The 27,683-nt window shown below is 38.9% G+C and overlaps 2 protein-coding genes across 2 annotated transcripts; one reads left to right on the top strand and one right to left on the bottom strand.

Moving 5' to 3' along the window:
• Nucleotides 1–3,379: 3,379 nt before the first annotated feature.
• On the bottom strand, nt 3,380–10,972 carry ivd (isovaleryl-CoA dehydrogenase). Its single transcript, XM_061062696.1, has 12 exons — nt 10,763–10,972; nt 9,964–10,053; nt 9,730–9,781; nt 9,449–9,618; nt 9,255–9,348; nt 7,300–7,430; nt 7,051–7,147; nt 6,798–6,891; nt 6,247–6,328; nt 6,054–6,158; nt 5,286–5,358; nt 3,380–4,461 (listed from the first exon to the last, which is right to left on the bottom strand). The coding sequence occupies exons 1-12, from the start codon at nt 10,892–10,894 to the stop codon at nt 4,328–4,330; spliced, it is 1,254 nt and encodes a 417-aa protein (XP_060918679.1). The 5' UTR covers nt 10,895–10,972; the 3' UTR covers nt 3,380–4,327.
• A 4,659-nt stretch (nt 10,973–15,631) lies between these two features.
• On the top strand, nt 15,632–26,840 carry itpka (inositol-trisphosphate 3-kinase A). The gene is made up of 7 exons (XM_061062398.1): nt 15,632–16,276; nt 21,061–21,157; nt 21,611–21,824; nt 22,979–23,183; nt 24,029–24,130; nt 24,592–24,663; nt 25,906–26,840. The coding sequence occupies exons 1-7, from the start codon at nt 15,866–15,868 to the stop codon at nt 26,176–26,178; spliced, it is 1,374 nt and encodes a 457-aa protein (XP_060918381.1). The 5' UTR covers nt 15,632–15,865; the 3' UTR covers nt 26,179–26,840.
• Nucleotides 26,841–27,683: the final 843 nt, after the last annotated feature.

Below are 27,683 nucleotides of genomic sequence, written 5' to 3'. Positions count from 1 at the left end.
TCCTTCCTGCTTCACAAAGCTGGCACACACAGCTGAACGGACAAAACACACAACTCGGACTACACAACAGTGAGATGAGCGGTCACGAACTAGAAGCAGAGACGTTGCAAAGAAGTTGTATCAGGTTTGTTGTTTGTTGTTCTGTAAGGAATTTGACACGTTATGGAAAGAAGCCAGGATTTGCGATCCATTTATTAACAGGCTCACGTCAGACCGAAAGACGGATAATAATCTTTGGTATATTTAAAAAAAAACTAACAATAATATGAAACATTAACTGTGATGCTATAAAAAGCATTTTGACCATCATCTGTAAAATACTGTCCGCATAAGAACTTTGTATTATGAATGTTTCAGTTAAAACATTCACATTGGGGCTTTGATGCCTCGATTGTAGAGACAGGACAGTGGATAGAGTTTAGGGACAGAGAGAGAGTGGGGAATGACTGGTGGGAAAGGAGCCTCTGGGGCAAGCAAAAACCACTAAGGGGCACTAAAAATGTATCTCTGTACGTATCTTTTTTCTTTGATGTATTGCTGATGTTCTGGGTTATATTAAGGATAGGCAGAAATAAGCCTTAGCCTTCAGCCTATTCCTTTATTGGTCATTGATTGTTTGAATTTCATCGTGCGGAATGGACCCGTGTAAACATGTAGAGTGTTTATTCTATCTGAAAGTGGAATATTTACACAAATGTTTTTGACTCTTATTTTTAATGAATGACCCAAAAAGTATTTTAAAGTAAGTCAAAGTATTCATTTATTCAATTTAAAGGAGTACAAGTTTAAAGCACTTGTATTTCTTTATAGATATATTTCTGCACAATGCTACTTTATATTCTTCCATAATTCATTTAACAGGCAAATATCTGGATTTCATTTAACCTACATGTTTACAGCTGACATTATAGTTATTCTAAAAAAGAATTAATTATAATCCAGTTATATAGTCTTACACCACTACAGAATTACTTCCATTAGATTTTGAATATTTGAATCTCCTGCTCTCAAAGATTATTATATTAAAGTAAACATTCACTGAAGCAAACAATCTGCTTCATTCCTTTTCCACCTCTAAACTTCTGCTGACCAATTTACCGATGTAAATCAACAATCAGTTTTCAATTCATTCCAGCAAGTCTTTCTGAAAATCTCTCCAAATAAAAGGTTGTATCATCTTTCTAGAAAAATGAGATATAATCTATTCTAACGAACAACACCAGATACCTCAGTGTGTGGGAGGCCTAATGGTTAAAATGACGTGTTTCTTGTTAAGAGGAAATCCACTTTCAAACAGAATACCCATGTATTATTCAAATGTCCTGGGAGAGTTCAATAACCATCCATCTCTCCTCTGGCTTTACCAGGAACCAGCAGCTCAACATGTTCACACTGCAGCATTAGCACTATAGCTAGTCTTTTCTTAGATACATGTGGGGGGTTGGAAGGTGGGGGGGGGGGGGGGGGGGGGGGGGGTACTGAACCATGGAATCAATGTATAAGTCTGTTAAAATACATTTGAACCATTAATTCAGCCGAGACAATCACTGTCACATCTGATTACAGGCAGTGACCAGAGAAACATCTTTAAATCCGAAGTGTCAATCTCAATTTAAACGTGAAAATAAAATAAAACAGCTGTGTACATCCTTCAGCTCAGAACTGAAGTGTTTGATCACAGAATGACACACAGCTGAGCGGTATCAACGTCCAACCAAACAATCTTCTTCCCATCCGTCAGCCTGAGTCACGGCGGCTGACAGAGATGAAATAACTGAGGGAGGATGAGAGGCGATAAACTGATGATCTGTCATCTGAGCAGCGGATGGACAGAAGCTTCAGCAGCAGGTAACTGACAGAGAGAAAGATTCAAGTTTGGAAAAGAAAATGGAGTACTCTGAGGCAAATATTGAACTTTTCCATATCCTTCGTTTAAGTATGTTATTAGCAGATCTCAGATCATCTGGCATTACATGTAAATAAAATATGATGCAAGTTTATCATTAATATATTCTAGGTACTCTTCCAGATACATTAAAATATTGTTTTGTACATAATAATTATAATTTGTATTTTTAAAGTTGTATTTTTTTGGGTGATTTGTGCCTTTATTGGACAGGACAGCTGAAGAGAGACAGGAAGTGTTGGGAGGAGAGAGAGTGGAGGGAGACATGCAGCAAAGGGCTGAGGTTGGACTCAAACCCACAGCTGCTGCTATGAGGACAATATCCTCCGTACATGTAGCGAGCCTCATACCCACTAGGCTACCATCACCCCAACTTTTTAAATCTATGATTGTCTACTTAAATTAAGCAATTGCATAGTTCTATCCTCTCTTTACAGATGAACTGTTATTATGTGTAGACAAATGACCTAAAAATCATTACTGTTCAAGTATTACATCAGACAGCCGTTTGTACGAGTGAGAAGGGCTTCAGATATTCGTCATATAGTTTCATGTTGGAAGTCAGTTATAATCAAAATACACGATATACCACATGGTAACAAAATGTTGTTAGTGATTCAGTTGGTAAAGTTATAGAGAGGATTGTGACATATACTGCATGTAAGAATAACATGATGGGGAGTGAGACTATAAAATATTATGTTTATATAATCTTACATAACTTTGGGGGGGGCCGCAAAAATATTAGATTTAATTAGGAATAATCTCAATAATTAAAGCACGGGCCAATATACATTGATGCTGATGTAACAAGGTCACATATGCATGTTTATGTTTTACTGCTTTGTCCTTATAGTTACACTGAATCTATCTGGCAATAATTTATTAGTAATTATGATCTCCAAAATCCATCTTGTACCAACATTACAGTAGAGAGCGTCATCAGTGGTAATTTGTATATTGTCTTCTTCCCCCTCCCCTTTTGTTTTGCGTGTCAACTATTATGAATTATATTCCTTTGTGTATATTTATTTATTGTCTACAAAGCTGTTATGTCTCATAATTATTAAAGTGATGCTGCTACCTTAAAAGTGATGGCACACAGAGCTACATTTGGTGTGTGAGCTGGAGGGGGCAGCGTGTGTTTACCAGAATAAACAGTGGTCAACCTTGAAGAGAATCCCAGCTTCACAGCATCTTTCCTCCCAAAACCCCGAAAAGTATCTTACTTTTATTGGTCATACTCCAAAATAGGGAATCCTACATTTCCCATAATGCAAATGGCAAAACAAATTGTTGTTCAACTCACTCTGTGTGGTACATAACCACTTTGTCAAAGATCATGTTATTCTAAACATGTTTGTAACAGGCTGAGTAACAAAGTTTCTTGTGGTATGAAGTGCTTTTAAATTAGTTGAGCGTAAACTCTGACTGCAAAATTTTCTTGTGCAAAAGAAAAAAAGAAAACACAAATTTAACTTGACACGTTATAAAAGCAAATTTTTATTGACTGCGAACAGACCTAAAATATGTTATACATTTTCACACTGTACATCTACAATCTGACAGCCAAAGTCTGCTGGAGAGGAAAGACAAACACGTTAGGAAGGGTCTCTCCAGTCAGACCTTAGAGAACATTTCTATATAACAGTGGAATATGTTTATTCCAGGAACTAAACAAACTAGATCTAATGCTTATTCTCTGAAATCAGCTGTTTTTTTTTTTTTCATTTTTGATCAGTTTGTACTTAAATCTCAAGATGAGAGTTGTATATAAAACAACTTGTGTAGATTGATGGCAGAAAAAAAACAAGACACTATTTGTAATCGGCTGTAGTGATAATCACATTTAAGGTCATTCACAAACAGTGGACTGAGCCCCCATCTGTTCCGTCTTTTTAATCATCAGTGTGTTATATTTTCTGATATAACGATGGTACAACCATCAGAATTCATTTATGCTTTTAACCCTTAAAATGCCAAAGTGGTTTGTTCTAGGAGTGTTCAAAGTGTCATGGAGAAAAAAATCAAACAATCATGGAGATGCAAAATAAAAATAGTAAGAGCTACACAACTGCATTAAATAGTTCCAGAAGTCAACTTAACTTCATCACACGAGTGGAAAATCGATGATACTGCCTACTCAGAAAGTTTCGTCATGTGTCACTGTATTGCTCTAATGGCATTTCAGTCATTTTTTTGTACAGATAATGTCTGTCATCTCCGAGGTATTTCATGTTTCTGATATCTCAGAAATAAAAGCTGACAATGATTCTGACACAAAGATATTCCACCAGACGTCCTACCAGCAGCAGTAGTTCATGCAGTGTAAGGCCCAGGGGTGAGAGTAACTGTGTTCATCCACGGCAAACACTCGCACAGCTTTGAGAGATCGTTTTTTTTTCTTTTTCTAACTTGTGATTACTTGAACATGGAGTTGAAGGCTCGTCCGATAATGAGCCGGCGAATCTCACTCGTACCGGCACCGATCTCGTACAGCTTGGCATCACGCAGGTACCGTCCCACGGGGTAGTCATTGATGTAGCCGTTACCGCCTGTTGCCAGGTGACACACAGATTAAAGTTAGTGGGAGGTAAATAAAATACAAATGTACTAAATTCATACATAGACTCCAGCTTAGTTTTCAATACATTTCCCTTGAGGGGAAATTCAATTTTACACTCAGTTGTTGAGACATGCCAAACACACAAACACAAACAGGATCCTATAGACATATACTAATGGAGAGATGTCAGAGAGAGCGCTCATGAGTTGCTAAGGGGGCTGTGTACTGAACCAGTGCTCAGGAGGTGAACTGGCACCTCTCCAGCTACCAGACCAATTTCCAGACTTGATCTGCACCGGGATTTGAACCTGTGATCCCTCCAGTACCTAACACAAGTCCCTACAGACTTTCATTAAAATGCAGATGATGAGTTCTAACAAGAAACCGTCACCGTTCCCTCTTTCCCACCTCAGTCTCCCTCAGTTCATTATTTTGAATGAGTGACACATTTCAACTACAATCAATCCGTTAATTCCAGGCACAGTGTAGTCCTGTCAACGCTTTCTAACCGAGATTTGACACAACTCTCTCATTGTTCATACTCTGTAGCCGATAAAAGTCTCTGCTTTTATATTCACCCTGCAGCCACTCGCTTGTACGCTCGCTATTTCTTAACCAAAGTAGCTGCACCTGTAGAGCTTTGCTTCCAGCTCCTGACTGTGATGTAACGAAACCAAAGCCCTTTACACCAGTGACAAGGTGTAAAGTCAATCTCCACTGCCTTGAAGCTGTTAAATACTGCATATTTTCTCCTATACCGATAAAAGATACATGGTTGTCTTCATTTAAAGGCTCAGGTTTTGTGTCACTTACCCAAACACTGAATGCCATCCAGAGCAACCTGAGTGGCGTTCTCGGCACAGTACAGAATCACTCCAGCACAGTCCTGCAATAACAACACAGGTCAGCACAGTCGCAGTGTACAATGGTGGAGAATTAAAAAAAAAAAAAATAATAATAACCCTGGGGATGTTGTAAGAATAACTCAAGGAGCAGTCAAATAAGAAGTTTATTCTACACGCTGTACAAATAAAAATGTATTGATGATTGATGATTCTGGGAATGTTAAAACTATTAAAGGAAAGGACACATTGTATTCTTTCCTCATCCCATCAACTGAAGTCTGCAGAATAAATAATTAGGATAGAGGTTGGAGATGCCTCGTTAAAAATGGGGAGATGTCAGAAATCAGAAAGGTTTCAGAACTGGCTAAACACTGAAGCTTCTGTGTCTGCAACATGGCAACCCCCGTGTGCATCCACTCTAGGGAGGAGGGGACGAAGGCAGGTGGGGGGTACAGGAGAGTGGATATTCAGAAATCGGAAAGGGAGAATAGGGAATGACATGCAGGGAAGGTCGGATTTGAACCCGGGCTGCCTGCTTGGAGGACAATGGCCTCCGTAAATGGACATGCACACTAACCACTAGGCTAGCGGCGCCCCGCACCACCCATTTTGATTGCTCCCTTTTACATATTGCTCCTTTAAAATTAACTTAAAAAATATTTTCAATAACATGGAACTTTTCAAGCTGAATGTCATTAAACTTTCAAAACCGGCGATTAAAAGAAAATCCTTTCACCATGGAACTGAAGTGTCCTCTGTCACAGGCCCGGGCCACGTTGTACACGTACTGCCGACAGGAGCTCAGCCTGGTGTACATGTCGGCCATCTTTCCCTGCATTAGCTGCAGATGAATACAAAGCACGACGTTAATTCTATTACCCAACGCTGTATGTTTACTGTGACTTTCTACTTTATGTATATAGGCAAACCTGAAAGTGTCCAATTTTCTGTCCGAAAGCTTCTCTGACGTGCAGGTAGGGAACGGAATAGTCCAAAACTGCCTGCATGATGCTACAAAGTAACAACAGCAAGGACATTGCAGAAAAAAATCATACATACGGTAGAATGAGAGAAAAAAAACATTTTCCAAATAGTTTCGCTGGTCTGAATCTGCCAAATGTATGTGCCATGCTTGTTTAACAATAACTTTTTATAGTCATTGGGAAGAGATTAACATTGAAACTACTCTTTTTTTTATTTTTTTATAGAGCATTTCAAATCATCAAAGCTCACTTGGCTTACCATACTGTTCTAAGCATAAATGTGTCAGTAGTCTTATTTGGGGCTACAGGCAAGCAGACACATGTTTAAGATCAAATCATTCATATGAGGCAGAATTAAGAGGCTCAATATTCAAAGCCAAAAGGTCAGATAGATAAGCAATGGTTTGAAAATGAATACAAGTGACTATGTGGGCTGCAGTCAGGAAAAAAACTTGAAGTTGAAGTTGAATTTAAGTCTACTTCTTGTGTGAACTTACCCGATAGGTCCTGATGCCAGCACAAGTCTCTCCAGATCCAAGCCGCTCATCATCACATAAACACCTTTGTTCAACGGACCCAGGATGTTCTCCTCTGTAACAAAACAGAGACAAACATTTTGAATGCTTACTTGATAGAACACGAAGAGATGGCTTGATTGATACACACTAAAGAAAAGAGCCTAAAGAAGAAATTCATTCTGCTGTTTTTCCACAGGGGAACATTTGGCAGAGTGCAAACTTAAACACACACCTGGGATCTTGCAGTCTTCAAAGACCAGCTCGCAGGTGTTAGATCCTCTCATGCCGAGTTTGTCGAGCTTCTGTGCTGTAGAGAATCCTGGCATTCCCTGCAAAATGCAAATGCATACATGTACAAGCAAAGCCAATTCTTCCTTTCCCATAACGCTGTTCGACAGTTATTCCACAAAATGCAGGACTAATTACCAAAACAGACTGAAACATGTAGCCCCACAGGTAGAGAAAAATATGACGGGATTACCTTTTCAACTATGAAAGCTGTGATCCCCTTTTGATAGGCATCAGGATCTGTCTTTGCATAAACGATGAGGACATCAGCATCTGGCCCGTTTGTGATCCAGAACTTGTTGCCATTCAGAATGTAATAGTCTCCTGTAGAAGAATATAAAAGTACAAAATAAAAATGAAGTGGGGCGGCTGTGGCTCAGTTGGTAGAGTCGTCGCCTCTCAACCGGGAGGGGGAGGATTCGATCCCCAGCTCTTGCAGCAACGTGTCCGATGTGTCCTTGGGCTAGACACTTCACCCCGAATTGCTCCCGCTGCTTCGTCGGCGGCGCATGAACGCGAAGAAACGGGATTAGTTACTTCTGATGGTCTCACTATGCCATCAGTGTGTGCATGGGTAGGTGTGACGTGCGGTGAAAAAGCGCTTTAAGTAGTCAGAAGACTAGAAAAGCACCACACAAGCTCATGTCCATTTACCATTTACAACAGAGATGAGCAGCAGATTAATAAACATGCGTCTGGATCTATTGTTAAATATTAAAGAAACACATATTCAGGAACGCCTGAAAGCAGGTTCGACTGCAGACCCATGATCGTGGTCACCTTCTCATTATAAATTTAAAGCAGACTATACATTTTCTAATGCCTGAAACATTTCAGTCCATCTGGTTGAACCGGTACAAAACGAACACACGCCATTACTATGTCATTAAACTTTCATATAAAATCTGTTTTATAATCATCATATAAGGCGAGGCATGAAGTGAAGTGTTCACACCCTGAAGCTCTCTCACTCACTTAGCCGTGTATATATGAAAGCTCATACCAGCTATATTTACATCTGTGTGCCGCGGTTATTTCAACAGGACACGTTTAATTTTCACCTTTGATAGTGTCAGTTATTTCAGATTTATAATTGACCCTATGTGCCATCACTCTCTGCATCCTTTTCCTTTAGACATGCATTAACTATTCTTTCCGGCCACATGGAGGCAGCAGATATCAAAGCTCTTCAAATCAGTCAATCAATCAGTTGTGTATTTATTTATACATCCAGTTGGAACTAACTTATCAATATTATCATTCATTATCAGTCATTTTTGGCCATCTCTTGAACCCGAGCCTAAGTTCTGCTATCTTTAAGCTGATTTTGTCGGCCCATGCTCCACCAAAGGCGGAAGTCATTAAATCCACCTCTTAAATGCTAATGTGAGATCCTAGTCTCACTGCAAACCGAGAACATTTAAAGGTGTATTTTCAGAGTTTCAACAGGCAGGCGTATTGTGAAGTTCTAAATCCAGTTAACTGTCTGCATGCACTGCAATAGATGATCGGTTCTCAGTCTCTGAACTCTGCAAAAAGAAAAGCCAGATTCTCTCTTTTCAGACTTCACAGCTCGACAGTAGAATTGCGGGATTTTAGATGCAACTTAAATACACACAGACAGAGGATCTGTTTGTGGTTGCACTGGGCTCAATTATTTACAGGCTTAGAGTTAAAAAAAAAAAAAAGAAGTTGTGTTTTGCAGCAGTCTTCACACATTGCTGCTGCTCAGAGTGACAGTCTGAACATCCAGCGTGCGTGCGGCGTGCACACACTCACACCTTGCTGAGTCAGAGTCACTTTGGAAATGTAATATCCTGAGTGATAAGGACTGAGTTTCTGAGTCACTGCTATCCTGAAAATGCTTCAGTGGTGTTTCTTATCAACAGAGGAGTAATCAGAGCACACTTATGGCAATCTAGAAAAAAAAAACTTGACACTATTTGAGTTCGCAAAAACTAATTATTCTTTTAAGGTGGCCGAATTAAACTGTATGAATGTGTGAGTGTTAATACATGAACTGAAAAGAAAGACAAGCCTTTCAATCCCCAACAGGTCATTCCTGTTGTGTGTGTGTGATGGTAGCAATAGAAGGACAAAAACAAGTGTAGATAATGAATATAAAAAAATCAGTTTCAGGTTTCTTACCCTTCTTCTGAGCCTTTAGTTTCATAGAGACCACATCAGAGCCGGAGTTAGGCTCACTCATGGCGAGGGCTCCTACATGCTCTCCTGTCATTAACTTGCAACAGGAAGAGACATGATTACAATGAAGAACTTAATCCATACTGGAATGTAGATTTGTATATTCCATCAGTTTTTCATGTGAAGCACAAGCTCACCTTTGGCATGTACTTTTCCTTCTGTTTCTCATTGGCGTGGCGGACCATCTGGTTGACGCAAAGATTAGAGTGGGCGCCATAACTGAGCGCAATGGCTGCTGACACTCGTGACATTTCTTCCATCACGATGACATGGTCGAGGAAACCCAATCCTGTGCCCCCACATTCCACTACAGGAGATTTTGATTTTTTTTTTTTTTTTTTGTTAAAACATTCAAAACATCAGAAAAACAGCCTTTAGTCCATGCTTTGATAATAGTAATAAAAAAAAGACAAATAACCTGGAGCTGTGATGCCAAGGAGTCCCATCTCTCCCATTTCTGTCCAAAATTTCTGATGGAGTTAACAGAAGATGTTAAAAAGACAGAAATCCTGTCCTAGGTTTGATTGGTTAATCTATATGTCTAGGGACAGAGAACCAACTATAGCAGGGGAGTGGATCATGTTCATAACAATACCACACACTTTTCAATTCATTTATGTTAAAAACGAGTGCACGGACATGTTAAACTCACCCGCATTCCTGGAAATTCATTGCTCTTGTCGATCTCATCAGCAAAGGGTGCAAGCTTTTCTGCACAGAATTTACGAACTGTATGCCTCAGCTGTAAAAAAAAACAAAAAAAACATAATATTTAACATTATTACAACATTAAACCATGGAAAAATAAACATTTTTTTTTACTTATGGCAACTGAGATATTTATCAGCTATAGAAAGAGTGTTCAAGAGTGTGTTACTTAAAAATCTTATGCAGCCACCTTCATCCAATCAAATCCTTTATATGAACCACCTCCCCCTGCCCTTCTCCCAGCATGTGCACAACAACCTCTCTCACTGTGGGAAACAAACGCTGACCTGCTGTCACCTTGAGAGAAACTCATCAGATTTGTTAAGAAAGCAGCATGTTTGAATGAGCCTTTCAGCTCTCCATCCCCTGCACATAATGACAACTACGTAGAAAACTTGCTATCAAGGCTAACATTGCTAAGTGAAGCTGATTAAAAAAAAAAGCTGCTTAAATCTCGGTCACTTAAATAACACGAGTGCAAACGGAATAACTTGACACTGTAATTTGAAAGCTGTCAGTGCGAGAAACTGTAAACTAGGTCGGATAATGTGAAGGTCTTCTCTGCAAGTTAGCTTCACGTTATGTCATCACCACTCCTTAAATAAAGCCTCCTTTGTCTTTTAAAACGAACTGCTTCACTTTCATTTGATTTTATGCGACTACATGATTGTTGTTGTTTTTGTTTTTTTCCTGGTGGCTTATCTGCAACGACGTGTGAAGTTTGCGTCGCTCGTTAGCTTAACCTGTATCTGCTCGTCGGTGAGTCCGTTCACAACATCGTCCACAGGTATCGCAGACCCGGCGCAACCTCTCCTCGCCACCGCGGGGATGGAGAGCCTGGAGCCGAGGCGGAGAGCTTTTCTGACGGCAAACATGGCGCTGCTTAGTGAACAGGTAAACCGAGAGAAATAAACCCGAAGTTTGACACTGAGGGATGGCTATCAAACCCTGGAGCTGCTGGCTGCCCTTTAGCACAGAGAAACTAAGAGGTCTCACTCTGACACTTTTCCTAGGAACGACAAACGTCATCAAAAGAGCACTTCGTCTCTTCTTTCCTCTTATCATAGATGAATCGGCGCCACCTAGTGGAGTGGATGTATGTTCAATAACATAAATGGCTTTGAAGTAACTATGTTGATAACTAAGTTAACATTAATCAAGAACCCTACCAATCTGATGTCCTTATACTTTAATTGAGTCTGTGTGAGGGTTTGTTGCTTTTGTTGCTGTAATATGACTCAAGTTAAATCATTTCGTATTTTCTGCATCGGTTTCTCAAAATGCTCTGACACAGGGGTGGGCAACTGGCAGCCCGGGGGCCACATGCGGCCCCCATCAACCCTCAACGTGTCCCTCAGGTCAATTTTTTACACATCAATTCATTGGAAACCTGAAGAAAACATGATGAAATCTGCCATGAAATCATGAAAACCAGAAATATCTCCATAATAATATTAGATCACTGGTATATGTTGAGTTAAATTTGAGACATAATTGACTGTAATCGTTTAATTTGGCCCTCTGGCAGTGAGAATTAAATGAATGTGGCCCTTGCTGTCACCAAAGTTGCCCATCCCTGCTCTGACAAAACCAATGCTGGACTTACAGAGGAAATAATCATCAGATTGAGAATTAGTCGCAGTCTTACACAAGATAGTTGAAACCAAGTCGAACTCAACACCAAAGCAGTTCAAATTTAACGTTTACATCAATTCAAATACAGACTTGCTGAATTTAGTGAATTGTTATTTTTCTTTCTCTCTGCACACTGCTTTATGGCTCAAATTGGCTTGCTGGGCTCCTCATCATTTTTCATTTTCCCACACTGTAAAAAAACTAGTTGTTATAACTTAAAGAAGTTAGTGTCCGAGCTGCCTTAAAATTTTTAGTTAACTGAACTTAAAAAGATAATTTGAGATACATTTGTGATTATTCCAAAGAAATAACATTTTCTAGTCAAATAAACTTGACATCAAGTCAGTTGTACTTAAGGAAAAATGGTCTATCAATTTCCTTTGACTTGAAATAAAAAATAAAAAATACTTTATCAAAAGTTGAATCCACCTAAAATATGTAGTTCAATTAATTCATCATTTTTTTAGTCAACTAAAATCAGTTTAGTTTATACTTTTCTAGTGAATCTCTTTGCTTTTGTGGAAATTTTCAACTTCCTTTCAAATCACAATTTAAAAGAAGGTATCATCTCTACAGGTTATTAGTTTTATCATAGAAACCAACCAACTTCAGTTCTTCAACCTTTAATAGCAGATTGGATCAAATAGCCTTATAATAGCCAAATTTGACCTAAAATACTGCGCTGCCTTGTTGGTAAAAACATTTCCACCCATGTGTAAAAAGACAGTTGTCTTTCTTTTGCTGCATTTACCATTTATCGGTCACTTCTCTCTGCATTTTCAGATGCAATAAACTTATAAAATCAATAATTACACATTTACTACGGTAAAACAAACACTTCAGAAAAGATCTGAGACTATGTCCAAATAGTTCTTGGCAGCTTTCAGAAAACTTCCGACCTCAGTGTAGTGCATACACAGCTTTATGAAGAAGTCTTTTCTCAGTCCTTGGACCCTTGAAGGGGGCAGTGGTCACCATGATATTCATTAGGTTCTTCTGTATGACTTTAAATGTATACTGCACTTCCTTTCGGTAGTCAATGTAATTGCATACAGCAGACCGATGAGCATAACATATGCAAATAGCCCTTCATGCCATACTGAATGATCTGATCCTCCAGGACGACCTCATCTTCTATTACCAGGATGATGCCGACGTTTGTATCCTTTGTTAAGCCGTCCTCAGTGTCTGTTGATTTACAAAAGACAGAAAAAATAGATATAGCTGTGAAATGTTTTTAATACTCTCTGAGAAACAACATTTTTAGCCGGCAAAGCCAAGTTGGTGTGATGTATGATAATTATGAAACACTTGGGCACTCTAGACTATTCATGCTGGTATCTGTCTTAAATACAATCCTTCCTTTCACTTCTGCCTGTCATATTGCTGCCATTTGGGAACAGAAATCCCTTTCTGATTTATTTGCTAATATTAAAGAAACAAAAAGAAAGTTTTTCATTTTTCCCATCCATCTTTCCTTAAATCCATGTTTTTGAATATAGTCTTCTGTTCAGGAAAAAAAAAGGTTTGACAGGAGGACAAGTCGACTACTAATTTCCAATCAAACTTAACTCAATCGGGTTGAGCAAATATCTAATGATGCATTTACTTCAGTACGATCATGGATTGATTAGACTGATGTCTTCAATCTGTCGTCCCTCCAGCTTGCAGACATGTTGCAGATAGAGGATCCAGTCACATGCCGTCCTGGAGGACAACTCTGGTGAAAACCTCCCTGACTCTCAGCACCAAAAGCTCAACACTCTGGAGGGATTGGAAAAGAGGACAAGGATAAGTTATCTGATGTTTTGACCACAAGTTGGGCTCATGAGCTCAGTTTACAGAGAGGGTCCTTGTTGGTATCTTGTAAAGTTAATGAAAGGATATCATCCCTCTGATGACTTTAGGCAATACCACTGATAGACAGTTGGTGGCAGTAAAGTGCAGAGGGAAAACTATTACCGGTATGTGGTGGCAAATATGAAGGTAAATTAGGATTTAAAATGTAAAGTTAAATTGAGCTTTAAAGTTGTTTTGAGAAGATATATGAAATACCTGATTATAAGTTAATGTGTTTAAAGGGTTAACCTTTTAACAGAAACTAGTCTCTCATGTCACTAAAGTTTTCCTGAGTGCCAGAAATGAAACTTTGCTATTAAGATATTTACTGTTTGGTGAATGCAATAGGCTAATATTGAAATGTATGCCTAATATCTAATGTTTCAACTCCTTTTTCAAATCACAAAGACTGGATTAAGGTATTCAAATATTTTCCCTCTCTATAATCCCTAAATTTCCCAATTTTTCATGTCACCGATAAAATTTGAATTTTAAGACAATAAATCTTATTTCTTTAAAGATTCCTATATCCTTGTTGCATAACTATCATAAACTTTCATAAAATAAAGATAAAAACTACGACTGTTCCAGAACAAAACTGCACTAGTAACTCTCTCACGTGTGTTGAGGTCAAATGCATTAAATGCATGAAAGCCTCTTGAAGTTAAAAATAGATTATTGCATTCACTAATGGTTTTCTTACAGGATATCACAACAACAAGAACTCCTTTTAATTTGTTATTTCAGTACTAACACAAACCATTATCCATCAAGGCATGCTGTAGGAGGTTATTTTATTCTTCCTTAATCAAAAACCACACCATCTCATTGTTCAGTAACATACAGAGTGATGCTCGAACTCCCAAATTATGTTAAATACTGTTTTTAAAAATCACTTAAAGAACTATTCCTACAAAGAAACGTAAGTAGTCAACACTGAGTAATAATAATAATAATAAGCGCTTTCTACCGTAGGAACTTCTTCTAAATCTAGGAACGGTTGGAACCTTCCAACCCTCCTTTATTATTCATTCCACACTGCAGGACATATGAACTATTTTAGTTCCTAGAACCTTTTAGCTCCTTCTTCAGAGTAGGCACCATGTCGGTGCAAATGCAGAAAGAAAAAAAGTTCCTCTTCAAAAAGGCCCCAGAACTGTTTGGTCTGAAAACACCTTTTGTAGTCTGATGGAAGTATGACCTGGGTCTTTTGTGTTAACATGTTTATCCTTTAAATACTATAGAGCCAAGCTGAGCCTTTATATGGTCTGTTTCTTTGAGCTTTGCTTATTTATGTCATATTTAATATCACTATTATTTTTCTTATTCTTAGTTGACTTTGCTATATGTTGTGTAATGTTTGTGTTTTGTGCTAAACAAAGTGCATGTGTCAATTGTAATGTCACATTGTAAACTGCAGACACCAATAGATTCTTGCTAGGCAGGACCTAATGGGGAACCAGATAAACAAACAATCAAACAAACACACTCTGTGACAGTGAGTCCAACATATCATTCCTCTTTAAAAGTCTGTACGCTACAGTGTGATGCAATGATAATACTGTACTTTTATTCCCTCTCTGAAATGTAGGCCAGCACTTTCACATGGACATTAGAGGGAGCCAATTGAATGTATCAAACTCACATATGTGAACATGTTCATGAAATGATTAAGGCTAATGTTTCTCTTCTGTTAAAAGATCACGTTAATATCCCTTTTTTTTTCTTTTTATCTAGGCTATTTCTTGTCATGAGAAGAGAAATTAGCAGAAGTGAAGATTCAACGCCTCCCTCTGGATGTCCCCTGTCACTAAACTGCACGATTTTCAAATGTAGAGTTGTTACCCACAGAGTTTTTGAGAGGTAGAAGTGTAGTCCTACAATCGAAATGTCCCCTTAATACTACACTACTCGTTGGTATTTATTAGGAATGCTTTGTGGATCCTAAACAACGTTTCAAAAGTATGTGTATTATTACAACGCGAGGTATATTTACAGTTAAAACCACTCAATTGGTTTTAATGTTCAGGCAGGAAGCGCGAGAGTTAATGCGGAAGATAAACTTGTTGTGAGAAGGAGTGAGCCATCCCCCTGCTCCTCCTCCTGAGAGAATGTCATATTTACAGTCTATGCCTGAGAGGGGTTCCCCTTTCCAACAGTACGCACAGAGCACAGAGACTGACGGAGCTGTTTCATGAGTGCAAACTTGTACACCAAGCAACAACGAAGAATTGAATTGAATTGAAGTCCTACGGAGGATCGCCTGCAGACCTGAAGTCAGAGCGCGGTTCTGAAAGTGAAATGATCGGATTTGAAGGTTAGTCATTTGAGTCGTTTATGCGCCTCCCGTGCGCTCTCACGACAGATCTCCAATGCCCAAAGAGTGCCGGAGAAAGAGCTCGAAAGACTTGGTGCTCTGTGGGACTGCTCTGAACGAGGGGCCACGTTCGGAGCGCAGACCAGCAGGGAAGCCAGCATGCGATGATCTCGTCCAGAAAGCCTCTCAGGTCACCGCGTGTTCCGCTGCCGAAGCGCCGCCCGTGATGGATTCCCGCCGGGTACCGCAGGTCACCATCACCCCGGAGGGAGGCGGCTCCTCTCGGGAGATGAAGCAGGAGGACTGGGAGGATCCAGTGGACGGTGCCCTGCGTAGAAAACTGTCCAACTCCTCCATCTCCTCCACGGGCTCCTCTGCTGTGGAGTCAGAGGATGACTTGCTGAGTGACAACGAGAGCAAAAGCAAAGGCATCATCACGTTAGAGCCTCTGGTGGACACTGGAGAGGTGAGCAAACTACAAAAACTTCATTCTTTTGAGCAGACTTTACGAGGTTTTCAAAGTGGTTGCATTGGTGGGCAGGATTTCCAGGGGGTGTATAAGCAAAATATTTCTTGGTACACTGTATACATGATCAACTGTTACATGACAATGCATACATACATCTGCCCACGTGAAGCATCAAGAGGCAAACACATTTGCTGTCCTTGACCTCCAGTGTATCATTTCAAATCTGCATCCCCTTATTTGGATTTGCTCATGTTACAGAAAAGTGCTGATGTTTTGAAAACAAGTAATACTGAAGAACAGCAGCACACCAGCAGTAGTCAGCAAACTGTTCTACTTCCTTACAGAGGACCTCTGGGATCTCTTTTGACTCCAGAGAAGTACATAAACAAGTGTTCGACTGCAGCTTTTTAAGACCCTAAAACATCTTTTATCAGTTAGTTCTGCAGCGCAAACATGTCATGGCGAATCAGACCCCTTTTCTCCCATGTATGTTTGAATGTTATTTTGAGTGGGGAATTTCAGATATTTGTAGACGAATTGTTGTGTTTGAGATCAACTAAAAAAGAGAATTGAACAACACTTAGGTGGCATGATTTGCTGTAGAGGACGTGCAGGTTAACCTCAAAGTAATGTGATTGTCCCCGTGGAAATATCACATTTCACTACATGTGTTACCAAAGCCTTTTACATCACCGTTATGATTGCCTTTAATGCAAAAGGTTTAAACCAACATGAAGACACTGCAACCAAAGTGCAGAAGAACACAAACGGCTTACTTCTTAGTTTTCTTACTGGCATCTTTTTTGTTGTAAAAATAATCATTCATGTCTTGTTTTCTCATGCAAATTTCCCCCAAATTCATGTTAATAAAAAATGCATCAGTTGCACACTGAGTAGAAGATCCCCAATTGTTTAAAATCTATGTTGAGGAGCTGTAATCTCCAACATTTAACTTGGGTGTCCCTCCTTCAGCACACATCATTATTGAAGGATCAGCCTTCAGTTCATTGAACGCTGAGGGTGGAAATCTGTTTGCCTTTGACATTCTTGGCCGATAAAGCTTTCCAAGGCTTATGAAGCATTAATGTGCACACAACGGTTATTTTTCTCATGCCTTTGTAGAAGCACAATCTCTGATGTTGTGCATTTCAAGTTTTCACTGGATCATGATTTCTTCATGTGATTTGTGGGGAAGTGGAGTGTGATGATCATAGTGAGTCATCTCTTGTTTTTCCATTGTTAACAGCATAATCTGCTTTTTGTCGACCAAAAAAAAAACCAAAAAAAAAACACCCTGCAACACACTGAGAGTTCATATGTGTGTGTGTGTTCTCTTTGCTTTCTCCATACACGGTCTGTGACTGTCACTTTCCTTTAAACACTTTGGAAACACATTGACCATTAAGCCTGTGTGTGTGTGTAAGAGAGGGTACATGATATTTTCCAGTGTTCGCTCAACGTCATGTGAAGCAGAGTGTGAAGCCCCCCCCCCCCCCCCCCCCCCCCCCAAAAAAAAAAAAAAAAAATCTTGCTCTTGATTGGCTCATTAAAGGTGTTAAATGGAAATTTGTGGTCACCCCTAAATAAAGATTTTTCTTCTGCTTCTGTTTCTGCCCCTTCAGCCCTCACACACATCTACACAAACATAGTAAAGCACAGGCAAGCAGCCATTGTGTAATAGTGTGTTTTTGTTGCTAATTTGGGCCTTGGCCTTTGACATTTAACAAAGAAGCACATCAGGAAGTCAGAAACACTTGCGTTCAGTACTAAGGTTTGGTAGCTCACGCTTGAATACAAGTATCATGGAGACTCAGCAAATCTGTCTCAGACCACAGAGGAGAGAACAGGCTCTTAATATTCTAGCAGTGGTTTAAAATGATCACTCTGATGTGATGGTACAGATTTACATTGAAGGCGTGAGGTTGAGACTGTGCCAACAACAGCTGGCAGAGTGGCTCACACCGTCTCACTCATGATTCCTACGCTGTCACTGGAAATTGGATCATTTCATTCTCATGGCTGCTCTGAATGTTCAGATCAGTATGTGTCAGACACACAGACGCACACAGGCCCAGTTTGACGAAGAGAAGGTGTGTCTGACAAGGCAGAACACATTTAACAAAACTAAACAGAGAGCAAACATAGAGAGAAGTTCCTTTTTATTCATGAGTTAACTAAAATTAATTATTTAAATGAAGAGAAAACATGAAACAATACGTATGTTATGAAACTGAAGAAAAGCAGGGTTTCCCATCCATTTTTGTATAGCTTGTATTGCTTTATATTATAGAAAAGTTCAGTTTGTTCTAGGAATCAAGTGCAAGACCAGCTGAAGTAAACACTCTTATATAATAATAAAATGATGACTTTAGGGTAAGTTAACAAAAAGGAATCATTTCTTGTTTTGTCAGTCTCATTATCATCCCTGAAGGTGAACAGTCTGACCAAAACAGAAGAGGTGTAAGAGGTGTATCTATCAACTATCTATTAATCATACTGTATATGTCAGTGAAGACATTTATTCTGCAGAAGAAATACTTTTTTTAGTTTTAAACATTAAGTGGAGGACAGAGGATATTATATTCCTTTTAACTTCACTAACTTTGAGTGAAGTACTTCTATGTTGTTGCATTCAACTAATGGATTAACTGATAGAGAGAAGAGCATTCAGCAGCTGCTTCAGAAACAGATACTTTTTATTGTTATTTTCCAGTCAAATGTAAGGCATTAGCTAGTTTAAGCTTTTTACATGTAGGTTTTCTTTTCTTTGTCATTTATAACAGAAACTGAAGAGTAATCTAAATGGCCAACAGGGTACCCCCGTGCACAGCCGACACGTTCTCAGGTGCGCACAGTTGCAGGAACATACCATGAAAAATAAATCAAAACTCTGTGGCACACTGAAAATAACTTGACTGTATTTTATTGTGAGAGAACAACATGTTTCGCCTGTAGCTTCCTCAGGCAGTGCTAAGCTGAAAATTCTTTGGGTTTTGGACTGGAAAAAAACAGTGAACTGCAGGGAGCATTTTTCACCACATTTGACATTTTATAGCTTAAATCCATAAATCTTAATTTATTAACGGATTACCTGTTAACACTATATAATCATTGGTATAGACCTAATTAGTACTTTTTGTTTTTGTTTGATATCAGAATACCTCCCCCAACATATTTCGACAGCTTCTGTTGCTCTGGACTCTCTTGAACGTAACATGTCAGCAGAGCTGTTTATATAACGGTGACAGCGATATTATCAGTATAAACTCCTTTGATTTCTGTCATCACGACTGACCTGGGTCAGAGTCGTGTGAATTATAAGATGATTTAAGGTCAGAATATGTTTGAGATTCAGACCTGCGGGGTCTTTATGATCGTGTAGAAAATGTAAACTATCTGTGATGTAACACCACATGGCTTCAGACGATTTATTTGTTCAGTTCAAACTTTCAACATGCAGACAATGTTCACGTCTAAGTAGTTCACCTTATATCTGTTTGCCATCGGAGTTAAAGCCTTTTGGCAGTAACGCAACACAGCATGTTGGTGCAAGTGGGACACCTCCACAGCGAGATATTATCAGTAAACAAGTAGCCACGCATTAAGTGAAGCGAATCAGCTGACATTTAACAGAGAGCGTCTGTTGCTGCAGAGTTCTGTTATTAGTGAGGAGGTGAAGACGCTGGAGCGTGAGACTCTGTTTCATTTCCTGTTTCAATCTGAACACAATAAAATGACCTCTAAAACATGAAGATAAGATCCAAGAGCTGGTGGTGCTACTTTTTTTTTTTGAGTTAATTTATTCCATTTTGAATTATACTGAAGAAGGTTGTGAAGACATACAATCCTCAGTGTCACAATGTGTTATTTGAGATTTAATCGGTTTTCTAGAAGGAATAAAAGAAGCAGTTAGCCAGAGGTGTGAAGCAGCACAGTGTTTCTGTGAAATATGCAAGCTGTTACTGTGTTTTTATTCATGTGTGTGTGTGAGTGTGTGTGTGAGTGTGAGAGCGTGTGTATGTGTAGTGACAGACAGAGAGAGAGAGAGAGAGGAAGAAGGAGAAAGTGATGGCAGAGGGAGGAGAGTCCTTCAGCAAACATCCATGAAAGAAAGTAAACAGCTTTGCCAAGAAAAAACAATTCGCTTGTCAGTCATGTTATTTATTTGCTTTGTTTGGGATTCAGTGCACACAATGTTGTGTTGCAAAAAAAAAAAGTCACATGACACACAAAAAAAAATTAGACATTGCTAACAAGTGAGTGGGAGTTGAGAGGCTACCAGCAAGTACGGATTCACAGTTGAGTATTTGGTGTTAAAGCTGCAGATTCTCCCTCATTGTGACACATTATGCATGTTTTATTAAGTGTGAAACATGAAATGTGGCTTGACAATACAACTAACACAGTCTGTTGAGTTAGACTTTTTTTTTTTTTTAAGATGGCTATCGATCCTGTAAATCAAAGATGGAAGCACACAGAGCTGGAGATGCTGAGTAGAGATGTGGAGTACAGATTCAAGTTTCAACAGAAATGGCATTTCACTGACCTAGATCGGAGGTTTCGCACAGCGGAAAAAATGTAACCTGGCATCAGATTTACTGTTCAAACTGTGCAGAAAAATCTGATCACATCAGCAGTCTAGTGTTGACCCATGCTTCGAGGCACAACTAGTTATCAGATTGTTTTTCTTCACAAGGACACAATGATAGAACCCGAAACATGACTCAGCAGTTGATTCTATTCTGTTCTGTGTTTGTTTGTTTCTTGCATGTTCTCTTCAGAGCAAGCCATGGTGGAAGTTAAAGACGATCGTCCACTGGCCCTTCAGTGCTACCCAGAGGAGGAAACTGAGCTGGGTTCAGCTGGCCGGGCACAAAGGTACGACCCGGTCAGAGCATCACATAATGTACATGATACTCTGCAGATCGCTGAATCCGATGCCCTCTTTTGCTTGCTGCCTCACAGATCAGCATATTTTGTCTCTTTAGTGTCACTGTGAAGTTTATTTTTCTGGCAGCTTTGTGCGAGAGGACAAAAGGCAGAGTAAGAAGTCGAGCTCAGTTGCTGTTAAAACACCTCAGCAGAACATGAACTTGCTGTCAGGAGTGATTGAAGCTTTCTTCCCTTAAAACTGTTTTCTCCACAACAGACTTGAAAGGAATTCAAAAGGGTTAACTCAGCCAGACTAGATGTCCCAGAAAAAAAATCATTTCCAGCTTTAAGAAACAGGCCCAAGTGCGCCCTTTACTTCCCGCTCACGGAATGCATCTTGTCATCCTTTTCTGTTTTTTTTGAACACCTAAAATACCAACGTTTTTTTTTTTGTCTCAGGAAACTTCAAAGCCGCAGACGAGGGCACTATCCTGAAGAAGTTCTCAGAAATTGAGGTGCAGTGTTTCGAGAAGCTGAGGGAGGACGCTCTGCTCCCATTCGTGCCCGGTTACCATGGCGTTGTGGAAAAAGATGGGGAGTCTTTTCTTCATATGACTGACCTGCTGGCGACCTTTGAGCTTCCTAATGTCATGGACTGCAAGATGGGAATGAGGTAAGGAAGTAAGCTATACATTTACTGATTGACCATAATAATTAATGAATCAGTCATTTCTATGTTTTCATGTAACTATCAAAGAGGTACACTTTTTTTTTAAATGTGTTTCTGCTCAACTAGATAAAAATAATAAGCTTAACGAATGTGATCATTTCATATTCATATTCAGACAGTAATAAATCAAATATGTTATTTGTTCTGGTGACACTTTGTGCTGCCTGCAGTGTTTGAGGTCTAAAGGGAACACCTGGTGTAGCTGCAGGCGACATGCTTGGCTTCCTGCCACAGCAGGCGGGGTGCCTCATTGTATCATGTGCACAAGCAAACACACACACACACACACACACACACACACACACACACACACAAATATATTGTCAAAAAAATGCACAAACGCATCGATGCATGAACACACACATGAATGTATGCATTCTTGTTTTGGTGCATGCACAAACGTGTAGGTTAAAACATTCACCTTTACTACTGGACTGAACAAGTCAGACAAAACAACAGACGCACAAAAGGTCACTAAACTTCACAAACACACATGATGACTCACATTTGAACAAATAATATAAAGTAAAGTGTTCTACTTTGTGCAATGCATGTGTACATATATGTACATCCAAACACGCAGGCACTAACACTGAGGGTGTTCCTGGAGACTCCCCTCTGTCTAAAACATTTCTCAACCACAAAGCTCTTACTTAGACAAGCACACACACGCTCACACACTTGCACAGAGCGCTGGAGTCTCCTCTCAGCTTCCCCCTTCAGCTCACAGAGGAAGTGCACACTCACAAACTGAAACTGAAATTCAAACCTGTTTTCATGTATACTGACCTCAGTATGAATAAGATGAGTGTGAATGTGTTGCTGTGCTGTCCACTAACATAATTTAATACCCAATGAGCAGTTGAATATGATTTATTTTAAAGATTATTGCATGTGTTTTGAAATTTGCAACCCCTTTCTTCTAATTGAAATGTTTGCTGGGGTTGGTTGCTGTCTTTTGGGTTATTTGCATCCAAAACAAAGTCCCAGTGATTTAAGCGGAATCAGAATAAATTTCAAAGTAAAGCAACATGCACCATCATTTACTTTATGTACAAAGAACTCGTTGTAAGTCAAAGAATTATTGTTTGTTTCAGGACGTACTTAGAGGAGGAGCTGGTGCGGGCACGGGAGCGGCCCAAGCCGAGGGAGGACCTGTACAGAAAAATGGTGGAGGTGGACGGCGATGGGCCGACGCCTCAGGAGCACTCTCAACGAGGAGTCACCAAACCTCGCTACATGCAGTGGAGGGAGAGCATGAGCTCCACCAACACGCTGGGCTTCCGGATCGAGGGGATCAAGGTAGAGGCAGAGGCATGACACCTGAAAACTATCAGCAGAATATTCACAGGGTTGTTGTGGTTTTGAAGCAGAGGAATACTTGAATACCTTTTTGTCTTTTTTTTAATAAGAGAATAAGAGAAGGATTTCTTCTAGAGACAAATCTTCAGAGATACATCTCTACACTGAAGTTACTTCAGCTCGAGTAAACTTTGAAGCTTATGTCAGCCACATTGTATTTTTAGAATATTCAATAGCATTAACAAAAAAGAAATCCAGAGAAACCCAATTTACATTCCTTGCCGACACCAAACCGCGGACTTACAAACTCAAGTCCTTTTAGATTTTAACGACAACAACAGAGTTCCTTTAGTTTAATTTATTGAAATTTTCTTCACAGGTGATGGAGGGTTTCAGAGAATGCACATAGATGCAGTACAATCTCAAGTATTCAGTCACATCCCAAATTACAATTAGTAGATACTGTATACTTTATTAATCCCCAAGGGGAAATTACATTTCTTTACTCATGTCTTGAGACATGACACACAACCATAGGCAAAAATACACGCACATGCAAAAAGAGTGTCTAGTGGAAACACACTAATGAAGAGTTGTCAGAGCGAGGGGCTGCACAGGAAAGAGCGCCCGAGCGGTTGGGGGTTTGATGGCTTGCTCCGCAGTTCAGAGGAACTGTACTGGCAGCTCTCCAATTGCCAGCCCAATTGTTAGACCAGGTCTGCCAAGAGACTTCAACTGGCGACCCTCTGTCCTTACAGACTGAGCTTCTGCAGCCTAAGAACTGTAAATGAAAGCCTATTTTAATAAAATGGGATTCTTATTCAGGTCTTTTTTTTCTTTTTCAGAAATCTGATGGTACATGTCGAACTGACTTCAAGAAGACCCGATCGAGGCATCATGTCATCCAGGTGTTCAGAGACTTTGTTGGAGGCAATGTCATCATTCTAGTACGTGGCAGTCTGATACATTATAGTTCCTGCACATACTCATGCTCATTTGTATAACGAAGGACACATAGTGTACTGTGAATATAAACAAAGCAATCCTGCAGGCCTTACCTAAAACTCTTGATAAACTAACAGAGCGGGTGGTTAAGCTCTCACATCCGTGTTCAGTGTTTGGACAAATGTAAATTATTTTGTAGACACAGTTTGAAAAAGGCTGAGGCTGTCTTATGTTATAAGAAAACAGCCTTGAAGTGTTTGAACTGCAGAAGGTAAATATTCACTCTGTTACACTGTTTGAGTTTTCTATTACGGGGAGAGGTTCCCAAGGCATACACTCTGTCTACACCCTGGTACACCTGGAGCTATTCATGGATAGTTTGGATTAAAACATATCTGAAATCAAATCAAGGTATTAAAAGGTGTTTTACGATATGCTTATCTCTGTTTTTCATGAAACAAAGAAGTCCTACCTGAGCAGACTGACAGACATCCAGCAGGCCCTGAAGACATCCGACTTCTTCAGACAACATGAGGTGATGATTGATCTATAGAGGAGTGGCAAGATAAACAAAAACAAACGTAAATAGCCTTAAGAGTTGCGACAGTGTTGCAACTTAAATGTTTTTCCAAAAGATGTTGTTGTCGAGCACTTTGTGTTTTGGTGATGTGGAGGCTAGCTGTATCATCATTTTACTTGTGCCCTGTACAGCTAAGGCTCCTGTCCCACAGCGCTGACAAATACAATCAATAACTCCTCTTAAGTTGATTCATTGTAACATGGATGTTTTTTTACACCATGAATTGTACAAATATTTAAGTAAAAAGTTAATTTGAACCGAATGTTTGGATGAATGGTCAGATTCACAATGTGACACAATTAGAAGTGACTAGAGAAGACAATTATCCATGACATTAATCCATAACTTTTGGATAACAATAGTTTATACACTATCCCAAGTTGTCAAATATTTATTTTTAATTCTTTTAATTATTTAGTTACGTGCCAACTGTTAGTATAGCTAGGCTTAGCTATTTATCAATTAGTTCTCACTTAGCTAATTTAACTTCTGTTTCTTGCTCAGTTTTTCATTTTTCTAGCCTTTAATTACTTATTACTAAGCTTAGTACTTCAACTGTTTATCTATTGTGACATGTTATTCAGATAATTATCCTTTACTTTTGGCTAAGAACTGTTCATTAATCACTTTTAACCTAGCTAATGACCGAAACTATTACTTACCTAAGTTAACAGTTTACTTATGCTAACTAGCTATTACGTTTAGCTATTTTAAGTACAGGCATTCATCTGTAAGCCTAATTTCAAATGTATGCATTAGCTAACTGAAGCTAAGCAAGTTTAGCTGTTTCGTTTTTCCATTACTTCTGACTTAGCTCATTAAACTTTTATCAAAGTATGTATCCTTTACTTTTTACTTAGCTAACTACTTCAACTGTTTATCTATTATATCTAGCTATTTTAACAACTTTACAGCTACTGTAACTATGAAAACTGTTTATCCATTACTTTAAATCTAGTTTCAACTGATAATCCATCATTATTTGCCATTTCAATAGCTCAGCTTTATCCACACTTTATATATCAATAAACAAGTCATCATCTTGTGTCTTTGATGTTGAATCATTTAACAATTTGTAAAATACTCCCTGGAGTAAAATGATGCCTGGTTGAGAATCATCTATATAAATGGATAGATGAATAAAAGCAGAGGACAGAATAATAGTGGCTAATATGAACCCTTTCCTGTTTTCCATAGGTCATTGGCAGCTCTTTGCTCTTTATCCACGACCACACGGGCAATGCCCAGGTCTGGATTATTGACTTTGGAAAGACCACAGCGTTACCAGAGGGCCACACGTTAAACCATGACATTCCCTGGCAGGAAGGCAACCGCGAGGACGGCTACCTGTGGGGGCTGGAAAACCTCATCCAAACACTGAAGTCTGTAAGCAATGAAGGGACTAGTGGAGAAACATGTTGCTCAGTTACCAAAGAGAAAAATCAAACTACAGAAACAGATGGTCAATGACCTTTGACTGTTAAGACTGTAGGGTAAAGGGACATCAAGCTATTTCAATGGAAATCACAATGGAGACTTTTAGGAAGGTTTTTAAAAGAAGGTTTAGTGTAGCTCAAGAAGAGCTTTGTAACTGCTGACAGAGAAACTACACTGGACACTGAATAGAGAGGAGAACTTCACTAGTTTCTTAATGTTTGAGCAAATAAACTGACACTAATTCTACTTCCTACAACACAGACAGAAGTGAAAGAGTAGGGATTCTGCATTTCACTTTCAGGGATGGGATGTTACACGTTAAGAATGAATAAGGGCTAAATGAGTTAAAGTTCATATTTGACCGGATCTCAGACCTCTTGGTCACATTACTATAACACTTAACACATTGTCATTATAGTAAAATGAGTTCAGTATGTTACCTGTAACTTTTCTGACAAAGTGTATTTAATTGTAAAAATGTGACAATTTAGATTTCTTTCACTGATTTGAATCATGTAATCAAACTTTAATCCAAAATTACAATTGTAATCAATTTGATTTGAATGTGCTGTTACAAAACATGTGGAATATTTACACTGCAATGTTTGTTTTAGGGTCTTGGTTCGAGATGTTCTGTAAATTAAATTAATGGAAATGTACATGGGAATAAAAAGGGAAAACCTAATTTAAGTAGTCACTTTTGTCAGACTCAATTCACTCTAATCCACAAAACTATGTTGAACTGATCACACAAATAGGATCAATATATATGTTTCTTTATTTATGGCACAGTTAGGTAAGATGAACGTGTGAAGTACAGTATATTGCATAGAGTGCATTTTTGGATTGAGGTGTAAAAACTTCCTCAGCTACATAAAGAATTTAGAAAACTTTACAGTGTGTGTGAAAGAAAAATGCCCAGCAGGCCTGGGAATAAAAACATCCAATAAACGTAAAGAAAGCTTTTGTAAATTCAACTATTCATGTATTGTTATTCATTTATTTACAAAATAAATAAATGTCTCGCTTTATTTTGTAAATAAATGTATTCAAAAGAAATGAATTTATTTATTTACAAAATAAAAAAGAATAAACATGTTAAGGTGAAAAATAAAAACACAAATCTATCTAATTGATTAAACAAGAATAACTTGAAAACATAAATACTGAAGTTACATTTCAACAGTTGAGTCTTAACTGTTTCCAATGAGTTACCTGCAGCAGCATGTTTGCTATATTAAAAGCTGAATACCTCCCCCTGCTGAGTAAACATAGGAACTACTGGCACTGCTTTAGCAGATGCAGCGTAGAGGTATCAAATGGCAGTGATCAACTACAAATACAAATCCATCAATAACATAAATGCATACAAATAAAACAGCTACAAATGCAATGGGTTAGTCCAGTTGTATGAAGGTAAGTACAAAAATAGCAAATATTTTCCCAGCAAACTCTACAAGCCTATACGTCCATGACACCACCCACAGTTCAGGTGAATATTGAGACATCAGGAAAAAGAAAGTAGTGACTCTTTGATC

This window comes from Labrus mixtus, chromosome 18 (genome assembly GCF_963584025.1).
Source record: "Labrus mixtus chromosome 18, fLabMix1.1, whole genome shotgun sequence".
In the NCBI taxonomy this organism is placed as follows: domain Eukaryota; kingdom Metazoa; phylum Chordata; class Actinopteri; order Labriformes; family Labridae; genus Labrus; species Labrus mixtus.
The sequence above is the reverse complement of the archived record's forward strand: the minus strand, read 5'-3'. Positions and strand labels throughout refer to the sequence as shown.